Here is a 24,994-nt window from a genome sequence, read left to right on the forward strand (position 1 = left end):
GCTCAGGTCTTGATCTCAGGGTAGTGATTCAAGCCCACACTGGACTCCATGCACAGCAGTTAAAAAAATTGGGTGGATGGACGGACAGATAGGTTCCTGGCTTCTGCGTCCCCCTAGAGAGTCTGAATCTTTGAGGCTAGGGCTGGGCCTGAGCATGTGACTCTAAATTAAGAACAGAATTTTTGTCCTACAAGTACTTGTTAGAGAATTCAGTCATTAGCTGATCCCCCAGCACCTGCTAGAGGGTGGCATGTACTGTCAGCTATTTGAGAGAGTCAGTCCCATGGCATTTATTTGGACCCTGTTGTCTCAGATCCCTTCCCAACTTGAAATGCTTTCCATGAGTTTTAATTTAATGTTAAGCCATAACCTTTACAAAGTATTCGTATGATAAGTCTTTTAAAATAGCATTTCTATAAATTGTAACCAATTCCAACTCCACTGCTCCAGTGTCCTATATGAGAACCAATGGAACAAGGGCATACTTGAGTATAATTCCAGAAGAAAGAATTGTCCCTGGGAATGATTTTGCATACTTTCTTTAGTTGTTATCTAATGCCATAGTAACAAAAATAATTTTTTTTTACCTGTTGCCTTAAACTTAGAAATAAAATCCTGTGCTTGACTTTTGTACCATACTTTTCTTTTTGTTGATTTGGTCCTAACACTTAATTTAGTTAATAAACTTTCTGCCTCTGTACTTTCTTTTGAAAAATAATAGCTAGGAATCCCTTTTTAAAAGGAAATATTAAAGAAAAGTAAAAAGAAAAAAAAAGCCAAAATAACAAAAAACAACCTAGGGTCAGACACAGCAAAGGAATTCCACCCCTTTCTTTTCTAAGATTTTCCTTAAAAATGTAGTCATGCACTCCCACCATATTAACTAAGCACCTGACAAAAGTGTTCTGCTTATTCCACAGTAACAAAAGTCCCAGTCTGTGATTAAAAAAAAAAAAGAGTAAAACCTCCATGAAATTATTTCCTATTTTACTCATGGTGGGCACAATCTGCTAAAAGCAGATTTTTCCCTACTTGATGTATGTATGTAGATAAATACAGAGCGGATGACTAAGAGAAGCTCTCGGTAGTAGACCATCAGAGTTAATCCATGGCCCTTCCACAGTCCAAAGCACTGTTCAATGCCAATCATCAGGAACCTACTCTGCAGCATCCCAGCCCCTCATCCCTCCTGATGCACATTTGTTCACCTCTTCAGACTCACTGACAGCTTTCAGACTTCTCCTAAATCTAACAGAAAACAATTATAAAGATTTACTTCAAAGTAAATAAGCTGCTGCAAAGGAAGCCTGAGCCTCCTGCAAAGATTTTCTTTCCTTTGCCAGACCCATAACCCCGGGCAACTGTGCTCTCTCTGGGTGTGGCCTCTGTGCTGCTTTTGCTCCTAATACTGTGCCAGAGGCTAAGGACTTGTGGATGCATTTAGCCTGGGATGAAGCTAGTGGAAAGAGGAGCAGTTTCATATTTCACTCTAGGCATGGCATAGCTGCCAACCCGGGGTAAGTGATGTGGTGTAAATGGCATCTATGAAGGGAATGATAGGGTGTGAGGATTAAGGAATATACTCACTTTTCATAAAGAGATTGTCAAACCTCCCACTATTTCCTCTGGTTACCAAAGCATGTGGATCTAGCCTCAATCAGCAACAGAGAATCTTAGTTTATTCGTTAGACAGTCTCACAAAGTGTTCCCTCTAATTAATTGTTTGCTTTCTGCCTTATAAAGGCGTCTGTGAGAAATTACACTTGAGGAAGAGAATGTGAGTCAGTGGCTGCCAAATACTGCTCTGATGCAAGGTCATGATCCTGGGCCCGTCCGTAGTGTTCTGTTGAATTTGTCCCCATGTTTGGTGATTTATAAGATTGTCCTTTATTCTTAATAACGTGCCTCCTACATTTTTGGTGCAAATACTCTCTTTTGTTTTGTCTTGGTTTTTTTTTTTTTTTGTATTTTTTTAATTGGAGTTCAATTTGCCAACATATAGCATAACACCCAGTGCTCATCCCGTCAGGTGCCCCCTCAGTGCCTGTCACCCAGTCGCCCAACCCCCCACCCACCTACCCTTACACTACCTCTTATTTGTTTCCCAGAGTTAGGAGTCTCTCATGTTCTGTCACCTTCTCTGACATTTCCCACTCATTTTCTCACAAATACTCTTTTGGAATGATGGTGATATATGATAATATGATAGGAACTTCTCAAAAGAGCCTTTAATAATGTAAAAATTGGAAGCCCATCTAAGTCCATTTTTATAAGTATAAAAATAAACCAATATATGAAATCAATGTAACTATATGTCTAAAATCTATCCTACGTGCTACACATAGATTGACTTATTAAGTACTTTTATTGGGGAATAGTATACTAACCTTTGTGCTCTAGCGATTAAAAAAAAATATCTGTGCTCACAGTCTATTAGGGACCAAGCAAGTAATCAGATAATTAAAAATCAGTCTTATACATATCCCCATTGAGGTAGTCACAGAGAGTGTTCCTCCTTTGCTTCAGGTCCATGCCTGGAAAGGGTTCATAGAAGACGTGAAGCCTGATCTGAGTTTAGACTATGAGTACAAATTAACCTGCTCAAAAAATAACCAAGGAGGAGTTCTAGGTAGAGGGGTCAGTCAGCTTGGGCAGAAGCCCTGAGGTAGGAGAAAGCCTAGTGGATTCAACAACCTACTTCATGTGGATTTAGAGAACAGGGATCCAGAAGTGATAGTTACCAAGGAGGTAAAAAACCAGACCATGTAAAGGCCTCGTATATCAGGAAAAATTGTTTAGATTTTATTCCAAAGCATTAGGGACATTTGCAGAAAATAACACATGGTTGAAAGAGTAGACTGAACCCAAATGCCTCTTTTCTGCAAGTATGAACTCAGGGTGTGAGTTCATACTTGCACTGACATGGTTTTGAATTTTTATGCTGCACTTTCATTTTATTGTGAAAATAACAGCTTTATTGAGATGTAATTCGCACACAAAACTAGAAGAGTCTGACCCTTGTATGCCAGTTCCCTCTTCTGATAATTTATTCCTTCTCCAATGAAGAGGGGCAAGCAAGTAGTAGAACCAGAGTCTGGAAGTGTCCTTTGTTTTCTTTTTTATTCTGCATTAGACCTTTTATTTAGTTTAACTTATTCTTTATTTTTCATCTCACTTTTTGGCCGATTGATTGCATATATGCACAAAACAAAGAAGTGGTGTGAGGGACAGAGGGCAGGAATCATAGTGTATTTTCTAAGGGCTCAGGAGTTCCCAGGCAACATGTAACATGTGAACACATTCTTTTCTAAACTGTCTTTTATTTCCTATATACACAAAATTAAGAATAAAACACATTTGTTACTTGGACAATTAGGTCAAATATGCAATCATTGGATCCATTTATCTGGCAGATATCTGGCTATAAAAGGCAGAGTTTGGACTTATTTTTCTTTTTAACCTGTTACTTGGTTTTCAACATTGTATGTGTAAAGGCCACAGTGAATATGTTCTCCCTCAAGGCAAATTGAGTTGTTCAAATTGGAAGAAAAGACTCCTTCATAAGGAACAAAATCTGCCTGTGTAGATCAATTCTTAAGAGTTTGAGGCACCATGTTTTGTTAACATTGGTTGAGAGCCTCGTAGTTGGCAACACATTCCTATCTCATCTGTTTACACCTTTGAAAGTTTGAAAACATGTGGCTAAGGTCATAAAGGTAACGATCATTTTCATTTCGCTTCATAAAAATTTTAAGTTTCTTCGTGTCAGAAAGCTAACTGAAAGGAAAACAGATTATGAAAAATGTAATTTTAGCGTGTATAACATAGAGTTATTATTCACGGCCTCATACAAAATTATTTTTTTCTTTTGAAAGCCAACACATTGAAACTTACTGGCTCTACAAGAGAAACAATGAGTATACATTTTTTTTTTTTTACTTACAAGACAAATCTAATATCTCCTTCTCTCACCCAAGCATAACATTTGTAGTCTCTTTACATTTTATATATTAACTCATTGATTTTCCCAGTATTCTTGAAATATAGTTGATATATGGCATTGTACGAGTTTAAGGTGATTTCACATATGTATATATTGCAAAACGATTACCAGAATAAGTTTAACATCTATCACCTCGTGTAGTTACAGATATTTTTATTGTTATAAAAACTCTAAGATCTACTCTTTTAGCAACTTTCGAATATACAGTGGCTTGTGTTTTAAAACTGGTATAATGCTTTTTATTCATTCACTTGTTCTGCACATAGGCTCCCTGAAGACAGTGAGAAAGACTGGTTCAAGAAGGACCTTTAAAAGGGGCTGTTGGCTTCACATTGGAAAGCAATGGTGATCAGAACTAGGATGTAACAGGGAGATGGAACATAGTGGACAGGTGCATGTGAGAGTTCTTGCGGGGTAAATGTCAGAGACTGCTGATAGATTGAATATGTGGAAAGAAGGACAGGAGTCAAAGATGATGGTACTTGAGCATCTGGCCATGCCAATCATTGGGAGAGAAGAACATGGAAAAGGAGAAACAGGTGGAGGTGGGGTGGGGTGACAATGAGCTCAGTTCGGAACATATTAAGTTTGTGAAGCCTATGGATCATCCAAGTAGAGATGAAAGTAATTTGGCAGTATGTGTCAACTGTCATAAAAATGTTTCTACTTCTAGGCATCTCTTTAAAGATAGTAACATTAAAAAATATGCAGAGAGATAGTCTTTGCAATATTATTTATAACATCAAAAAAATTGGAAGCAACTTACATGTCCGACTCTGAAGTAATTGTTGAATAAATCATGTGCACTTAAAAAATTATATTGCCATAAATCTATAATTATGAAGACTGCACAATATGGAAAATGCTTATGACGCATTAAGGGAAAAGGCAGGGTATAAAATTATATTTTAGAGATGATTGCAATTAGGTTAAAAATATATGCATTTGAAAAACATTTTACAAGGTACATTGGAAAATGGAAGTAGTTCTGTTAGTAATATAAATTAATTCTTGTTTCTATATCCCAGGTTTAATGTAATGTTTTTATATTGCTTTTATAATTTGAGGAAAAAAAAAATAAAAACCGTTCAAAGCACCAAAAACTCGTATGCCCATTTACCTTAACTTGAAGTGAATTAATTTAAAATCTTACTAATTATAAATGCAAATCAATGTCACATTAAAGCAAGTTAGCAGTTGTAAAAAATACTCATTTCTGTATTTATATGTCACAATTATTAAGGAGATATATGGTCTTGGTTAGGCAGTTAATAAGGAAGTAGAAATTGGCTTTATGTGAAGCTTACAAGTAAGAACTTGTTTTAAATGAAATATATTTATATTCGCTGATCATCTAAATACCAATAGTTCCTCATACATACTTTTGTTCAGAATTTTTATTTTTATTTTCATCTTTAGTTTTAGCCTATTACATTTTATTTGTCTCCCAAAAGCATCCTGGTTTTTGAAAAAAAAAATTTCCTTCAAATGAATCTTAAGTCCAAATATATATTTGACATAAAAAACAACCAAATGAGTTTGTGTAATTAAACTCTGGCACATAGTTGTCAACTCAGAGTGTGAGTTCATACTTACATTGACATGGCTTTTAATTTTTGTGCTGCACTTTCATTTTATTTTTGAAAATAGCAGCTTTATTGAGATGTAATTCATACTATACAATTCTCCTACTTAAAATATATAACTCAATGGATTTTAGCTTTTTCATAAAATGGTGCAATCGTTACCACCATCAATTTTAGAACATTTTCATCATCCCAGCACCTTCGTCCCATACCCATTGGCAGCCATGTACCGTCACCACCCCCAGCCCTAGGCAACCACTGTTTACCTGCTATCTTTATAAATTTGCCTACTCTGGGCATTTCTTATGAGTGGAATCACACAGTATGTGGTCTTTTGTGACTGGCTTCCACTTTTCCACAATATTGTTTTCAGGATTCATTCATATTGTAGCATGTATTAGTAGTTCATTTCTTTTTATGGTTGAGTGATATTCGATTGTATGGATATTCCACCTTTTATTCACTCATCAGTGAGCATTTAGACTGTGTCTGCTTTTTGACTACTGTGAATAGTGTTGCTATGAACATTCACGGATAAGTCTTCGTACAGACATGTTTTCATTTCTCTTAGGGTATATACTTAGGAATGGCACTGCTGGTTCATATGGTAACTCTGTATTCAACCTTTTGAGGAACTTCTAGACTGCTTTCCAAAGCAGTTGTACCATTTTGCATTGTCACCAGTAGAGTAGGAAAGTTCCAATTTCTCCACATCCTCACCGGCACTTCTTATTGTCTGTATTTTTTATTATAGCCATCCTGTGGAGGTGAAACAATGGTTTTGATGGTAGTTTCGATTTCTCTTGTGCTGAGGGCTAAGATCTTGGACATTTCAAGGCATTTCATGCACTTATTGGATGTTTGTATACTTCTTTGGAGAAATGTCTATTCAGAGCCCTTTCCGTTTTTAAATTGGATTATTTGTCTTTTCATTTTTGAGTTTAAGAGTCCCTTATATATTGTAGATATAATTCTCTTATTAGATACATGATTTGCAGCTAATTTCTCTCATTTCATGGGTTGCCTTTTCACTTTCTTGATGGTGACCTTTGGAGCACACTATTTTTAATTTTGATAAAGTCCAACTTATCTAGTTTGTTCTGTTCTTGCTGGAACTTTTGGTGTCATATCTAAGAAACCACTGCCTAATACAAGGTCATGCAAATGTATTCCTTTTTTTCCTCAGAGTTTAATAGTTTTAGGTCTTCCATTTAAGTCACTGCTCTATTTTAAGTGAATTTTCTTATATGATATGGGGTAGGGATCCAGCTTTATTCTTTTGCATGTGGATACCTGACTGTGCCAGTACCATTTGTTATAAAAACTGTTCTTTCCTCCATTGAATTATCTTGGCACTTGTTTACCAAATGTAAGAGTTTATTCCTAGATTTGAATTTTATTCATTGGTCTACATGTCTGTCCTTATGCTGGATTACTATTGCTGATTGATTTGATTACTGTTGCTTTGTAAGTTTTAAAACCAGCAATTGTGAGTCTTCCAACTTTTTCTTTTTCAAGAATTTTTTGCAGTTATTTTACGATCCTTGAATTTCCATAAATTTTAGGATAAGCTTGTCAGTTTCTACAAAGAGAGAGCTGGAATTTTGATGGGTTTATTTCATTTTATAAGTAGCTATAACATTGTCATTAGGAAAAGAAATATTTATTTAGAGTAATTCCTAGTTTTCTCTCTTTTGAAAAACCTATGAGATTCCCTTTTCTTGAGCTGCTTCAAGATTATTTAAATGCTATTATCACTATCTTCTCTTTTTGTGTGTGTGTGAAACTCTCATTGACTAATTAAGTAGTGTTCTTTCCCCCTAATTACTAAGGTATACACCAAGAAAATAAATTTTGCTTGCCTAATTTGTGCTTACCAAGTAATAGTTTTTCTCTTGGATTAACTTCTTGAATAAAAGAGTGAGAGACCTTGTAGGAGACCTAACAGTAGGGGTCTGTGCAGTAGAAACTTGGGTAAAATAGCTAAGTGCCTAAAGCTCCATACCTCCAGAGTTGTAATTTCACAATCTTATTAAAATGAGATCAAGTGAGATTTATTACCTGCAATTATTTATTAGTTTGGTGATAGTGTTATTTCTAAATAATTTACTTTAAGAGTAATTTTTAAATGTAAACAATCTACTAAACATAGTAATCACGGTATGTCAGACACATGCTTACTTTGAATTAAAATAAATTGAGTGAAAAAAAAAATTTTAGAAATTAACATAGAATCAGGAGAGTGTCTGGAACACCAAAGCACTCAGTAAATATTGGTTAAATAAAGGAAAGAATGGAAGGCAGCTCCTCCATGAATCACTGCTTTTAAAGCCCAGGCCCCTACCTTAGGGATGATTCTAGATAATCCCTCAATTCAAAAGGATAAATCCTGCTTTCAGGGTAGATTGTTTTTCAGTGTTTCCAATTTTCTCAAAGGATAACCTGAGAGTTTCACATTTTTGCAGCGTTTATGTCATGGTTGGTGCCGATGTACCGTTTTCTTCTTGTTTACGAGAAGTTGAAAATCCACAGAATCAATTGAGATGCAGTCAAGAAATGGAGCCTGTGATAACATGTGATAAAAAATTTCGTACTCAATTTTACATTGACTGGTGCAAAATCTCATTGGTGAGTTTTTATTTTACTGTGTTTTTGTGAATGTACTTAGAAGTGATGTGGCTGGAGAGAACATTTGACTAAAACCTGAATTGCTTTAAGGAATAAATCCTGGGTTTACTTTGTTAACGCTATGGACTTCCCTTGACTTTAAGGATTTGGCAAGCTTGTTGACAGTGCATCCATTTAGAAAAGAGTATCTCCACTTTTGTCCTCAGTCTACCCTTGATCAGTTGCTGGGGCTGCATTAGCTTGGCAGGTGGTCCAAATGACCCCCCACCCCCGGACATCCAGGTGGCTGCTAAGCCAAGATAGATTATGGAATCAGTGTGACATATGGAGAAAGTCTCAGATATGCTGCCATCATCCACTTTGGAAGGAGAGACTGGGGTACAATAATAAATCTGAAAATAAAGCAATATGGTGCTACGGGTCAGTGTCCTAAAAATTCAAATTGTAGGGAAAGTTCAAGGAATAAAAAAAAATTCCAGTGAGCAAAATTAGAATCTTACCCAGGGCCCCATAAATATTAAATATTTCTTTCTAAATATCCTTTGTAATTAGGATGCTAAAAGACTTAAGAAAATGTAGGTAAGGCTTCATCTATAAAATTTATATTATTTTTTGGGATCCCTGGGTGGCGCAGCGGTTTAGCGCCTGCCTTTGGCCCAGGGCGCAATCCTGGAGACCCGGGATCGAATCCCACATCGGGCTCCCGGTACATGGAGCCTGCCTCTCCCTCTGCCTATGTCTCTGCCTCTCTCTCTCTCTCTGTGACTATCATAAATAAATAAAAATTAAAAAAAATTTATATTATTTTTTGATCTTGCTTTCTGGAAGATCGGTAAGTTGTTTTACTTTTTAGTGACCTTTAGATTTAGCTTCTGTCACCTCTTGATGATTGGTGGTGAGTGAATTAGATCTAAGTTTAAAGTTGACATTTGAACAAAGTTATTGACACATAAACACAACTGTCATTTCATGTCTTAGAGAACCAACTGCAGGCAACTTTCCCGGCTGCAGTACAGAAGAACATAGTATTCACGTCGCAGCACTCAGCACCTGTGACCCTTGGCCCTAGACTTTCCTTTTTATGGGACTGTGTCTTAGGAAAATAATTTTCTTTCTTTGTCTTCTTAAATCAAGTAAAATTATTAAGCTGCTATGGTTTACGTGTGTTATACATAAATGTTGAATTTGCAAAGCTTAATATTTCAGTCATGGTGGTAATCGTACAAGGATGCCAAAGACTGAGTGGCTGCAATCATAACTTGAGTAGGTACCTGTAACCAGAGGCAGTAAACAGTGGGCCCTAACAATGCCATTTTACTTGTGTTTGTGCTAAAAGTTGTTGATGTTTAGGAATATTACCTCATTTCTAAAGTTTTAAAAATTGACGTATGTTTTGAAGTTTTTAGTTTCTGTGGTGAGATTTTGTAAATGGAAAGATGGGGATTTTCATTTTTTATTTTACGTGTATTTACTTACGTGTCACATCTTACCACAGAAGATGTCAGGGGGCTTAAATGAAATAGTCAAAACAATAAATGTAATAAATAAAATACAAAAGAAATAGAAGATCAGGACCTGAACTTAAAAAAAAAAATAGGCCCAAGGTTGACAACAAGCTTCCTAATAGGTCCATGATCAAAAGAGGAAATTCATCAGTTACTCAGTTCTCCTTTTTAAAGGAAGCAGACCATCAATTCCTTGGCAGAAAGTAAAGATTTTACTAGCACTGTAGTCTTGACAAAATTCTTCAAGTGTTTTGTTTTGTTTTGTTTTGTTTTGTTTTGTTTTCTGGAGAATATATTGAGAAATGCCACAAATCATTCTCCCCAATGTATTTTGGCGGGAGGGTAAAGGGGGGGCAAATGTAGTGAGAAGTTTCACATGGCTATTTTTATACCATCCTTCAATAAAAACTGCAACATAATTAAATGCCACTCAGTGAAAGCAGTTCAATGAATGTGGAGGTAAATGGATATAGTGCAAATGCACATTTTTTTGATTCTGGAATAGAATTTAGTAAAACTCTAGTGTTGGATGAGTTACATGTTCCTTAGGCTGTCTTTCCTCAAAATTCTGTCAGCTTGATCAAAGGAAGATCAAGGTTATAATCATTTAGAAATTATCTCTCATGTTATTTTTCTTTTCTCTTTCACTAACCTTAGAAACCACACCCACATACCTGGTTGTCAGCCAGTTCATGGTTTGTTAGCATCTGCACTAGAAGTTGGTCCCTAGGAAACAAGAAAGGTACATAGTAGTATGAAAGTCTTCTGCTTCAAAGAAGGAACTGCGAAGAGCCCCCACAGACACATACCTTTATTATGTATGAATTCATGTACATATGTCCGTATGTTGTGGAAAGGCCATAGAAAGTAGGCCAACATAAACCCTTTAATCTGTTATTTTTGTTCGTTACTTCTTCCTAGCTCCCATAAACAATTGCAAGTTCAAGATGATAACGTAATTAGAAAAGATTCCTTGTTAAAAATGTGTCAAAGAAAGTTTTGGTATGTCTGGGTCTTAAACTCTCGTAATGTTTGCAGCTATTAATTTGATGTATAATTGTCTTCTTTTGTATCAGGTCGATAAAACAAAGCAAGTGTCCACCTATCAGGAAGTGATTCGAGGAGAGGGGATCTTACCTGATGGTGGAGAGTACAAACCCCCTTCTGATTCTTTGAAAAGCAGAGACTATTACACGGATTTCCTAATTACACTGGCTGTGCCCTCGGCAGTAGCACTGGTCCTTTTTCTAATACTTGCTTATATCATGTGCTGCCGACGGGAAGGAGTGTGAGTACTTTAAAACACTAATAAAAAATTATCAAGCCTACTAGGATAACAACATATAAGATTCCATTAAAAGCCAAGTTTCATTTGGTTCATAAAATACTTTATAAATTAATTGAAATTGTGTTCAAGTCAAACTACAGTACTTTATTCCTTTAAAATGAATTAAAATAGTTTTGAGTCTAGTAAATCAAATTAGAGATATAATTACTTTATTCAACAATTATTAAGGCTAGATGTAAATTCATGCTGGCAAAACAGCCCCAAGAATAACAGAGGCTAGCTCTCTTGGTTATATAAGCCATTTTGTGCAGAGGCTATGGAATCTATTGATATGGTAATTGCACTTTAAATAAATAAATAGTCTTAGTTTGATCAGAAGTGGTGGTCAGAATTCTTCTCAAAATTGTTCTGTCAAACGGGTGACATAATCTAAATGTTTAAAAGATATGTATATATACATATAAACCTAGGAGTAAATTAATGACATGAGTATAATTTGAGTAATGAGTGTTCACTTCAGGAATAGTTAGCACTTTCAGGACATCTATGTCAATTAAAATAATCTCCCAAGATTATCTGGAAGTCAGAGCAACAAAGCAAAGGATAAATAATTAATAAAGCAGCAAGTAACAGATTCTTTCATTTTTACATGTAGCTTGATTTCATTATGTCATAGAATTTATTTCCAAGAGCTTGATTCTTAATCTCCATTTTTTTTCCATTTTTCTGTGTGTTTCTCATCAGTATTCCATCTCTGTATGTGTACTCATCCAAGTAATGTCATAAACCTGGTGGCAAATGCTGCCTGGTTGCATTTAATAGTAACAATGTCAGCATTTCCACATCATGCAAGATCCCATGAGCATATAGTCTTAATGTTTCAAATATCAATGCTATTATTTAATTCATAAATTTTGTTTTGTTTCTAGGGAAAAGAGAAACATGCAAACACCAGAGTAAGTGTCTTCTTTCCTGTTATTTTCTTTATCATGTTTTTTCACTTCTCAGTTGCTTATCATGCTGCATACATGTGTGTCATGCTTTTACTTTGTCATTCATCATCTTTCATAGTTTATTTCATAAATGTGAAAGCTGCTTTCTAAATAGATGTTTAGGAGGGATAGAGACTAAAAATAAAAAGGGTTTGAAAATAAGATTACATAGATAAAAATTAAACCTAAAATTTCAGATTCAGAATATTAACTTGCCATTTATATGATGTGATTTCCCAATCTGCATTTCTATAAACCAGAGAACAGATGAAAAGACCTTTCATACACGTTTTCCTGAATCTACAGTAATAACCTACCATAAAATGAAACTTCTGTGAGTATTTATAAATGCCCCATCAGAAGCAACAATGTAAAAGCTATGGTAGTTTAATCTTAATTGTAGAAATTAAATAGAATACTAGTTTGTTTCTTAGGGCTGAAATATTAACACAATGCTTTATAGCTTAGTTTCATGCAAGACACACTTATTTAAAAATTGGTTTACGATGTTCAGTTTTGCTGTGTTAAAAGCATGTGAAATATATCTTTTTCAGAGATAACTTGTAGAGTGCTCAAAGTGGAATGATGTCTTATTTTAAACAGGAAAAAAAATTATAACTTTTTAAAATTTGATGACCCACTGGGCTAATATTTGATTTTAAATATATGTTGTTTTATTTCTTTTCCATCTAGCATCCAGCTGGTTCATCATAGTGCTATTCAGAAATCTACCAAAGAACTCCGTGACATGTCCAAGAATAGAGAGATAGCATGGCCTTTGTCAACGCTCCCTGTGTTTCACCCCGTAACTGGGGAGATCATACCTCCTCTGCACACGGACAGTTATGAGAGCACGAATATGCCACTGATGCAAACACAGCAGTAAGTTTCCATGTGGTCCTGTCATTATTAATATGCATGAATATATCTACTTAATTTCCATAAAGACTAGACCTTTTCATTATTGCTTTTGTTTGTTGACAACTCTAAGAGAAAATACCAAAAGGACATTGACAAGGTAGATCTCAACCTGGTGGTGCTGACCCAAACATAAAGGATTACTTTCAGGAAATGCATTTTTTTTTTCTTCGCTAATTGAAACAAGATGATATTCACCTTAGTATTTAAGATATTGACACTGCTAATAAACTAACATGTGTTCTCAAAGATGAGTTAATTGTGAAAAAGAGAAGCATATCCTAAACCATAACAAATTGATTCTTTTTTAGAGCTATTATTGGAATTATTTGGTTCTTTTAACCTATTTTTTTAATGTTATTACCACACATCTTATTTAATCTAATTTTTGTGCCTCAGGATGAAAGGTTTTTATGTTATTTTTTGTGATCTGCTTATATGTCAAAATGAGTAGTTCCAATTTTGACTATAAATACAATTTATTAGTGCCAACCTTTGTAATATTGGAAGGACTATGATCAGAAAGTCTGGAAGAAGCCTACCTATGGGGGCCAAAGGGTTGAGGAATTTGCCCAGTTGCTCTTTGAGAACCCACATTATATGCCTATAAGCTCAATTTTGATATAAAAGAATTGTAGGTAAAATTGTCATTTATTTTTTAGAACATGGCTCTTTATTTTTTCTTCTTTTAATCAAATGTTATGTTAAAATGGGATAAATTTAGTTTCCCAAGGAAGTCACATATTTGTTTTTGAGATCCTCCTCTTTTTCACTTTACTTTTGTAAATATGATGGATATAGAGAAAAATCTACCTCACCCCACCCTCACCACATAAAGGGTATAATATAATAACCTCTTACTGATTAAAGATTTCTCTGGGTATCATACTGGATGTAAAATTTTCCCATTGTGAGTGCTTATTTTGTAACCATGCAAAATGTATGTAGTAATTTGGAGATTAAACAGTAATTAATATGAATAGTATAGATAGACTCAATAAATTTGTTCAAAATACTTAAGAAATCTGAAAATATTGTATTAAACTTTTCTAACGTTATTTGCTTACTGTTGAATAGGCTAAGATATGTGTTTATGTAGGCATGTATGTATAAGTAATTGAAGTCTGATTGACAGTGGAGAAAATTGCATACATTTAAAATTTTGAGTTTTGGAAACATTTGATCAAGGATGTGAATTTTTTTTTTTAAGATTTTATTTATTTATTCATGAGAAACACACTGAGAGAGGCAGAGACATAGGCTGGGGGAGAGGCAGGCACCCTTCGGTGAACCTGATACAGGACTCGATCCCAGGACCCCAGGATCACAACCTGTGCCAAAGGCAACTGCTCAACCACTGAGCCACCCAGGCAGCCCAGGGATATGAATATTGAAGTCACACAAAATTTAGTTTTATACAATGGAAAGGATAGATTTCTTTGTTCTCTGATAGTTAGTGGGACATCCTAAAAAACTCACTTCACCAGTATTAGATACAGATGAAAAAAATTAGTATATTTCAAGAATATTATAGTAGCTCATGATTTAACAATCTCTCATGCTTTTTTTAGATGAAAATATGAACAGCCTTATCATTCATTTCCAAATGGAAAGAATTTTTAAATTTTTTTAAGGCTACCCAAGAGTGCTAGTGAAATATGGGTATATATCCTTCAAATGTTGATATATATTCTCAAAAGCGAAATTGTCAAATACACTTGAGAAACAGTTTTTTTTTTGTTTGTTTTAAAACTACAAGAGTTCTCAGAGGCCTTGAGTGTATTGAGATGCTTCATGAATCTATGGAAATAGGCCAGAAGAGGTAACCCTTCAAAGAACACAGTCCAAGAAATGCTTTTGTTGACAAAATAACAATGCTATCAAATTTTGGAATAGAGAAATAGTCATTATAATGAGTAGGGGAGCTTAAATATCTTTGTAAATCCGTAAAACTCTGTTGCTAGGGAAGTTGAAGGAAGAGAGAAAAGCTATGTCATTTAGAGATGCTTTCTGACCATATCATGTTGAGAATAAGTAGCTCCTTAAAAATTATTTTGATTTTCTGTGGTTAGAGTTTTGCAGTGTTTCTACCCCTATTATAAACACAACAAAATTTTCTATCTAGTTTGCAATGAAATACATCTTCCTGGTCCTTCCATCACCCCATCAACTGTCATTATGTTGATCAGATCTCTCTATTTGCAAATGCAATAGGTTATTCTATTGAACTTGTGACAATTTGACCACATATGTATTTTTAAGTCCAGAAAACCTTCACATTATTCAGATTTCTGCTAATGGAAAAACTCCATTAACTAGCACTTCTATATAAATAGGGTAGATAGATAATTGATGATGTGCACAATGATTATTCTGAGGCACTGCGAGTTCGTCAAGTACGTCTGACTCATCAGAGGGAAATTAAATTACATTCGGTGTAGTTTCAGTTTTGAGTGTATATTATCTTTCTTTTATTCTTGGAAATGGATAATATGTGCACTGTCTCTATGGTAACTCCCTATAAGCCAGAATATGTGATTAACCTCATTTTCCAACATGCCAGATAATAGGGAGATTCATTGTATCAGGTTCGTCACAGCTGTCCTTTACGCAAATTCATCTTTTACTCTTACCTTAAAAGCATGGCCCTGTTTTTTAAAGTTTTATTTCAGCACCAAGTGCATGCATATGTATTTTGGTCATTTGGATTGAATTGAATTCTCCACATTAAAATGAGATACTCTATTTGATGAGGCATTACAGTACTTGATAACCAAGTCCATGCTTGGCGAATGCTGCCTGGTGTTTGTTAATTAACCCTTCCTAAAAGGGCACACATTTCATCTTCCCATATTCATCCTAACCTTACAGATTTTGTCATTCATATATAATTTGGCTAGCTATAGGATTTCATGTTTATTCTTCAGACTTGACACTAGAAATATTCAGGCATAAGGACATGGCTGAAAGTGGACTTTGGTTTCTAAGTGAGACTCAAGAACATTCAAAGCTTTCCTTAAGAGCTGTGTGGAAATTAGCCTGGGTCTTTTAAAGAAGTCAGTCTAGAAGGTCTAGAGAAACTTATAACAACGCCAGGTAGAGAACTCATAACAGTTCTATGACAAGGGGCTGCCACCATTATTTGTCAGTTTCACAGTAATATTTTCTTTTTTGGTACAGTGCTTCACAGGACTACACGCTGGTACCATGCAGTAGACAGTAAAAGAAATGTCTGATCATTTGCAGATGATAAAATTGAGACTTGGATAAGAGATAAAGCTAAATTAGGTTAAAGCTGAGATTAGATTATTTGCCTATCTTGATTTAAGTCAAAGATAATGTATCATTGAACTCAGAAGGATCTCTGATCCAGTTTACAGGCAAGGGATGGAGCAGGTAGTGGCAAGGGAAGCTGGAGAGAGTAGGAGTTGGAGCAAGCTCAGAAAGGACGATTTCATTTTGTATTTCATTTCTACATTCCAGGGTAAAGAGAGTATCAAAGGCTGTTAAAACAATCACATAATATAGAAATGTAGGGTCAGTTTAGCTTGATCTTTGCTAATGTATTTGTTAATAACTGTTTTATTTTGGAATGATTTTCAAGGTTCAGAACGTTGTAAAGATAACACAGAGAGTTTCCAGAGATCCCTCACCCAGTTTCCCCATAGTACATTTGTCACAACTAAGAAAATAGCATTGGTGCTTTACTATTAAGCAGACTTCAGATTTTTTTAATTTAATTTAATAATTTGAGATTTCATTAGTTTTATTTTTAAAGATTTTATTTGTTTGAGAGAGAGGGAGGGAGAGACAGCATGAGTGGGAGGGGCCGAGAATGAGAGAGAGAGGGAGAGAGAGAGTCTCAAGCAGACTCCATGCAGAATGTGGAGCCTGATGCAGGCTTGATCCCAGGACCCTGAGATCATAACCTGAGCCAAAACCAAGAGTCAGATGTTTAGCTGACTGTGCCACACAGGTGCCCCAGATTTTATAGTTTTTTTCCCCTAATGTCCTTCTGTTCCAGGACTCTGTCAGGGACACTCTGTCGAGGCATGTCTCTTTCCTCTGATCTGGGCAGATTTTTAGACCTTCCTCAGTTCCCATGACCTTGACAGTGTTGAAGAGTAGTAGTCACACATTCTGTAGAATGTTCCCTGCCCCCTGATACAGTCAGGCTTTTTGCATCTGTACTTAATCAATGATCTTTGCAGTTCAGTGAATACATGTTACCATTAACAGTAAGAAAAACTTGTCTCTTTAGGTCCTGTCCCCTTATTACCATTCATTGCTGGAGATTACATTATAGAATAATTCCTTTTTATAAATTATTTATTTATCTATTTATTTATTTATTTACAGTGCACACAATTGGTGCGGGGGTGGGAGAGGGAGAGGCAGAGGAAGAGGGAAAGAGAATTTTAAGCAGATTCCACACCCAGCAGGGCTCCATCTCACAACCTACTCAGATCATGACCTGAGTAGAAATCGAGTTGGATGCTTAACCGACTGAGCTACCAAGGTGCCCCATAAAGTAATTCTTACAAGTAAATTTGCTTTGTCCAAAGAGTCATCGTTGTGATTAGGGTTATGTTTTTGACCAAAGATTTAACTTAAAATATATTACAGATTGACTGATGTACCTTGAAAACAAACCTTTGATATGATTTACATGCAGAAAATCAAACTCCAAGTTATAGCATTTTAGGTCCTAAAAGGTATGTTGAGAGAGAGAGAGAGGCTAGCCTGGTTCTGTCCAAACAAAGTTGCAGATCACAGTCACCTGAGTAGCTTCTACAATGCAGATCCCAGAGCTAACATTCTGTGGATTTGGAATCTGCTGGATATTGTGAGTTAGGTGGATCAGGAAAAAGGATTGAGAATTCCTTAATAAAATAATTAAAGGAACTAGGTTTCAGGATTTGGAAGAGCCACCTTGGTATTTCTTTTGGGGGTAGAGGTGGGGACGATGTTGTTATTTACACCCTTCCACCTAGAGTTCTAAAAGGGGGAACAGTTTCTCCTTATTCCTCCCTAAGAGGTATGTACAAAAGAAAAGTGTGAAAGGGGAGCAGTCCAGGTGCTTGATCTAGAGTGTTGGGACTATTTGTGGGTTTATACTTATCAGCTTCAAGACTTTTCACACCTCCTTCAGCTGCCTGAGAAAAATGGTGTAGAGAAGTGAGAGATGAGTACTGATTAGTCCTAAATGAGCTAGAGAAATGCTGAACCTCAAAAAACTAAAAACCACTGGGAAACTTTAATTTTGCACTTTTATGGGAGACATTGCTGGAGGACTTCAGATATTCAATTCTCTAAAATAGAATTTATTCTAAAATTTGTAATGTATTATGTGTTTCTTTTGGGGGTAGATCTGCCTCCTTATTACTCTTTTCTCATACCAACATCAGTATCAATCGATTTTCCCTGAGTGAGAGGCATCTTAATAGAAGATTTTATGTAATGAATAATAGGGGAAACTACCCATTTTTAGAATGATTTTAATTATCTATATGAAAATTTTCCTTATTCATTATACTAAACATAATATCTAATCCAGAGTAATTGGGTCTCCCTCAAAACAGGAGGTAGGTCGTGCTTAATCTTTTATAAATTAACGAATATAAAACTAGAATTCAGTCTTCTAATTAAAGATATACGAACTAATCATTTTAGCTTTAGTCTAAAGTATTTTTCCATTTGTCTTCACCTTGGTAATAATGAGAACTAACTATGGTATAATTTCATAAATAAAAAATTAGGTTTCAATGAAAGTTAATATCAGTTGAAGAGAATGTTTTAGGGGACCAAGGTAATGGTTTCCTGTTGACTAGAAGTGTCAAGCAGCCAAGGATATTTCGAAGCCAAATCTTTTTTTTTTTTTTTTTTTTTAATTCAGCAAGGATGCAGTATCTCTTTGTTGGACTTTGGTTCTATACATTTGTACTGCTTCAGTTTAAAGCTGTGGTAGATTTGCTTTTGGCTTTATGCAAACAGGAGAAAAATATCTAAAAGACATAAATGAATATCTCCTTTCTCATTTATGTTCCATGCATGTTCTACACTGATTTGGGTTAAAATTAGGCTTTGAAATGAAAAGTTACAGTGACATTTCCAATTTCTTTGTGTCCTTCCTTCCTTAATCCAAATAATGGCCTGGTTCTTTAGTAAAAGTGGTAAGGGGTTCAAATCAGCATTTTTGATGGAAAAAAATTATAGAAAATTCAAGGGTTAGGCAACATCAATTTTGCTGAAGTAATTGGGAAATTCCAAACATATACTACTATTGTTAAATATATTACTTATTGTTAAATGGCTCCATACTAATCTTAAAGAGAAGTGTTTTGTATTCTATATAGCCAAACTAATGTCATTTATTCTATATAGCCAAACTAATGTCATTTATTTTCAAATGTGGCACAGATTCGGTGTCTTAATGCACATCATTTAACCTTTCTTTGCTTTTGAGTCTTCAAGCAAGTAGGAATATAATGCATTGATAATCATCAACCTAACTCATAGATTTATTCTACAGGATATCCAAGAATGTCAAATTACCTTAAAATGGTTGTACAAATAATAAATAATCGTGTCCTCCCCCCAAATCACTTATTTATTAATTTGCACATTATTACCTTTGCTTCTTTAAAGAATAAAGTTTGTGCAATGGCTAATTTACATAATTTTCTATTTAAATGCATGTAATTAATGGTAGTAAAATTAAGAAATAATTAATGCTAATAATTTAGGGAACTCCAGTTTTCTTAATCTTTTTTCTATGTAATGCAGTTTACACATAATAATCTTTCCATTAGTACATTAATAACATAATTATTCTAAATAGTTTTATGACTTTATAGAGGTCCTTTCTTTGAAGGATTATTGGACTTCTATTTGAAGTCAGCCCTGCTCCCTTGTGTAATTGCCTTCAGTTTTGTGCTTTCACCAAAGATGGAAATGCTTCTATTTCCTCACTGTCTGGTCTGCTTGACTATAGTAGAGTTGGTTACTCATAGCAATTTCTCCAGTATGCCTGAAGCAGTGCTCTTATGAGGTACCTCCCTTCAACTCTTAAATGGAATTCACACTTCAAGTATGCCCATCAGGGATATTTGAACACTCTGACATTCATAGGCTCATATGCAGTCACAGGTTTGGGCACACACTAGAGTCAGGTGTGCCCACCCTGGAGATGCGGGGGAAGCTCTATCTCCACAGATTTCTTGTTGAGTACCTGTTTGCACATATAAGCACTCTTATATAACTCATCTATATTTCAGTTGAGATTGCGTGTAGCGCATGTACATCGTTCAAACCGAACCAATTGGGACATGCACTGCAGGTATTTTTAAATCCATAAACCAAAGTAACACCATTGCTTTCTCAGAGATCTCTGGATTTCTTGCTACCTTCTGCGTATGGCACTTTCTCAACCAACCATTTCTCCTCAAACCTAGCCAAGCCCATTACTATTTACACAGTTCAGCAGTGTAAGAGGAAAAAATCAGGAGCTAGAGAAGAAATGACAGGGTGGAGATGGACTTTGATCAATGGTTTTCAAACTTTGTTCCACCAAAGGGTAAGTTGGACTGGCTAACAGGAATAAGGGAGTTCCAACTACTTCAGCCAAATATTGATTTTGAATTTGGGGCATCCTTGATTTAGGGCTTTTGAAAGGCTTTTCTTGTCATCTTCAGTATTTTTGTTTTGTCAAAGCATATTGATTTAATTCATTAATAGGCTAGGTAGAGCTAGAGGTGGATAGGAAATGAAGGGTGTATGTGTATAAGGTGTGCTCGAATAGCTTCTGATGTAGAACATATAGGCCCAATTAGTTGTATCTGAGAAGTTAAGACTCATATCCCCTTCCCAAAGGCACATGAAATTGCTTTTTGACTTCTATAGTAAAGATGTTTGTTTTCCCATCCTTAAATCTAGAACTTATTTTCTCTGTGGTTTATAAATTTATCTTTTTACTTCTATAATCAAAACCAGTATAAATACATCGTGTGAGATACTGAAAGAATAAACAAGCAAATAAAATACTCCATGAGGCCACACAAGGATAAGTAGAGTTGATAGGTAATAGCAAACAAGAATATAATTATTGGATGAATTATTAAGTAACATTCTCGAATTGAATTAGAATTGATTTTATTTCCCTAACAATATATTTAAAATGGAGCTGAAAATTTTAAAGAATTACTCAAAGTCATTAACATTTCTATAGATTAATTTAGGAGTTTAAGTAGTATTTAGCATATATAGCTTTCCACTTAAGATCGTTTTATTTGGAACATAATATTTGCCTGGCTGAAATGATTCAGATCAATGATTTTCAAACTCTGTTTTTTGGAGGTTTCTTAGAAATGCCTTAGGGGCCAGCATGTGGGGCAAAAGAAACAAAGCAGGCGGAATTCCTGGCTCCCTTGTTTCAACCCAGGCAACCTCACATTTATCTCTTTTGTACATCAAAAGTTCTGCTTAGGATTTCAATTAAAAGGAATTCCATTGCTGAAGAGAAACAAACAAACAAAAAAAAAACTGAAAACTCCTGGTTTGGATCTAGCTCTACTCTGCAACAAGGGAATTTCTTCCACACAGAATCTAAGTTGTACATTTTTGCAAATTTTAATATCAAAATATGAAAATAAATGAATATGAATGTTAATAAATATGTGTATTTTATGTGAATCTTTCTAAGTATCCTTCTGCACATATTCATTCAAACATTATTTATTGCATGCTTAGTGTTGGGGGTACTAAACAAAATAAGAGGTTCTTGCTGGTAGGGCATTCGGGACCAATAAACATTATGTGATGAGAAATACGACAACAATCAGCATGTGTATGAAACCATACTAAATGGTAACCTAATGGAGAAGCAGTGCTTGGAGAGTGAGGAGGCGTAGAACATGTGGTACTTGAGATATTTTTTAATTAAAACAAGTAATGGGTTACAATTTTTGACCCATTGCTTGTGGGATAGTTTTAGATTATAAGAGTAACTTGTGTCCATTGTAACAAATTTTAAGTTCAGTTTGCAAGGACAAAGGGGAACTGGTTGGGTCAAAGGATGGCTGTGGCCATGGTGGCGGTGGCTCTATTTCAGGCAGTCAGGGGATGCTCCATGTCAGGACCAGATATATTGATGGTCTTCTGGGCCCACACTAAGAAACTTGAAACTTAATTTGCAAGTAGGCATAAGGAAATAATGATGTGTGTTTAAATGACTTAATCAGAATTGTGTCTTAGAAGATCATCTGACAGCAATGTGTGCAATGGATTTTGAGGGAGCAAGAGTGGGACTAAGGAAACAATTCAGCTTAGTTGCAAAGTTCCAAGTGAGAAATAGTGATGGCTTCAACCAAGTTAGCAACACAAGTCAAAAAGAAGACAGATTCAAAGAGAGATTGAGGAAAATTGTCAAGAGTTCCCAAGATTGGGATGTGGGAACTGAAGGAAGGGAGAGGTCGTTGCTGACTTCTATATCGTGACTAGTACAGTTGAGTGGATGGCCAGTGTCATTTCCTGCGCAGGGATAGAAGAGCATAGCTTTGGCATAATAAATAAAGATGGGTATGTATGTTGTTCTGTGAGAGCGTGTGAGCATGTACAGATGTTCTAGACCTGGGTCTGAAAGTGTACAAGTGACAAGTGCAAGCCTTGGAGTCCCTGGGTTCACATCTTTATCCACCACTTCTTAGCTATGTAGCTCAGACCTCTAAGGGTATTTCCTTATCTGTAAGTTGGGAAAAATAATACTTACCTCGTAGGTTGTTATGAGGTAGAACACAGCATTTAGTGGAGCTTTATGAATGTTATCAAATATTATATAATTCCTCTTCGTCAGACCTCAGGTTTCCCATCCATAAACTCATGGGAGTTTGCTAGCTTAGATGATTTCTGGGGATCTATTTAGCTATAAAATTTTTCATCCTAGTATGTCTACTGTCTGTATGTGTGTAAACAAAGTTTTACTCAAAAATGTCAATCATTTCTAGGAACTTGCCACATCAGACTCAGATTCCCCAACAGCAGACTACAGGTAAGTCCTAAAAGTAATGTTGATATATTGATGTATGAAGCTAACAGACTGAACGATAATTGTAGTACCATATAATTGATGAAACTTTAGCTTCATCAAGTAAGGCAAAACAGTTGTGTCCTTCCTTAATCAGAGTTAGAACCTCAGAATAATAGCTTAGATTATTGGATGGATTGGCATCAGAGTGAAAAACATAGGGTAAAGGATCTTAGAGCAAAAGCATCCATGGAGGTCCTGTCTAATTAAGGAAGACTGAATAAAATCCCCTTCCTTTAGCGAAGCTCCCTGTTTTTCCCCTTGGTATGAAAGATTCTTAGCTTGGACCCATCCAGGATTTGTCTCAGTAAGTGAGCAGCTTGAAACTGACTCTTACAAAAGGAAACCATTGTGACTAATCACTGAGGCTTCAGGGGGATAAATGAGAAATGGTTGGCCTGGTTTTAATGCCACTTTAAAAAGCTGTTATAATATGACCAGTGACAACAAGATGGCGGATGATTCTCCCTTGACTATTCTATTTCCCTAAGACTTGCTTTCTTCAAGTTTATTTCTTTCAAGTGTCCCTAAAAAATTTCCACAGCCAATTATTTCATTCATCTCGGTACCAAGTAGATAACTTATTCATGATTGTCTTCTAATTAGTGGTTGATTCCTAGTTCTAATTGCCAGGCAACCAGTAATGCCTTTTGTGGCTCTCTTGGAAAAGCAAGAGAAGTTTTAAAAATGTAAGTTGGATGTGGAATTCTGAGTATGAATAGTGGTATTGTAGTAGGGAAGCTATTAAGTAAGTCTCTTAAAAACCTTGCACACATATAGAAATTTATTGGATGTTTCCATTCAAAAATTATTTTCTCTATTACTGCTTTCGGGAATTTAAGGAGATTTTCGTTTGACAACTTTTCAAAGATTTGAGGCAAGTATAATGAAGTTGTTCATCAGATTTTAATTATGCGATAATGTTTATCAGAATTTCCCCCCATAGTTTTGATCACTTGTTTTAATTAAATGCTAACGTGTTTCAACAAGGGTGTTCAATATATTGATGTGGTGGTGCTACTGTGTAAGCATTCAGGAGATTGATGAAGGAACAAACTTTGTTATAAATATCTGTTACCTAAAGAGCAAAGACAAAAACAAATCCCTGTTAACCACTAATTGCATGGCTTTTTTCTTTTTTTAAGAGGAAAAATTTTAAAGGAATATTTCTGTATTTCCCTCATTAAATTCATAAACTTATAATTCTTCTAATATGCCTTTCCTCTGATTCTTAACTATTTCATGGAAAGAGTGAGTAGGAGACGACAGCTTCTAGCAAAACAGTGAATAATTTGTGTTTTCAAAATCCAGATTTTATTTATCCCCCCCATTAGAGGAAATAAGCCTGAGTAGATGATATTAGAGACACATATTTGATAGTGGTATAGATTTTCAGCAAGTAGACTTGTTAGTGTGCTAGTTTTTAGTAATAGGCAGCATTTTCAACTACGAGGACAATTTATGCCTGAGCAAATGGGATAAGAGCCAAAGAATTTCCCTAGGGGAATTTTAGGTTGTTCAACTCAATTTTCTAGATTATTTTTCTAAAACAGATTTTGGGGAGCAGGCATTTTGCTTGAGTCAAGGAAGCTTTGATCTCCTTTTTTAGTTAATACGATAGCCTATTACCTCCTTGTTCTCTTATATTTTTCTGTAATTTGGAGCACATTATTGACTAAAGTGCACTATCTCCTCTTGGTTGTTTTCTTCTTGTCACTGTTGTTTTCGATGAGTTCCCGAAGTATCTAAGTGCTAAAGGGAGAGAGACCACCCTAGCATTTTTGTAATTATGATAGATTGTCGTGTTTCTGCCTCTGATAAATGTACAACCAAATAGAGTTATGCCTCCTGGAGAGAAGAGCTGAATGGGCAGGTTACATTCCTAATTCCCATTCTGTTTGAATGAAAAAAGTAGTTTGTTTCTCAGTTTCTCGATTATTTTGCTATGTATACGCATCCATGGATTTAGTGCTATTTATGTATTTTCACAGCT

General features: G+C 35.3%; 1 protein-coding gene across 6 annotated transcripts in view; it reads left to right on the forward strand.

Annotated features, from left to right (window-relative positions):
* Nucleotides 1–24,994, forward strand: part of SGCE (sarcoglycan epsilon) — a 68,639-nt gene that overhangs the window by 42,517 nt on the left and 1,128 nt on the right. For 2 of the 6 annotated variants that reach the window (XM_077856882.1, XM_077856885.1), the window contains 6 exons: nucleotides 8,055–8,217; nucleotides 10,799–11,010; nucleotides 11,940–11,966; nucleotides 12,696–12,884; nucleotides 22,922–22,965; nucleotides 23,844–23,878. In XM_077856882.1, the coding sequence (XP_077713008.1) occupies nucleotides 8,055–8,217; nucleotides 10,799–11,010; nucleotides 11,940–11,966; nucleotides 12,696–12,884; nucleotides 22,922–22,965; nucleotides 23,844–23,878 (670 nt within the window). Of the gene's footprint in view, nucleotides 1–8,054; nucleotides 8,218–10,798; nucleotides 11,011–11,939; nucleotides 11,967–12,695; nucleotides 12,889–22,921; nucleotides 22,966–23,843; nucleotides 23,879–24,994 lie in introns of those variants that run through there. The other 4 variants (XM_077856883.1, XM_077856886.1, XM_077856884.1 and 1 more) reach the window with 3 other exon arrangements.

Source organism: Canis aureus, chromosome 18 (assembly GCF_053574225.1).
Source record: "Canis aureus isolate CA01 chromosome 18, VMU_Caureus_v.1.0, whole genome shotgun sequence".
In the NCBI taxonomy this organism is placed as follows: domain Eukaryota; kingdom Metazoa; phylum Chordata; class Mammalia; order Carnivora; family Canidae; genus Canis; species Canis aureus.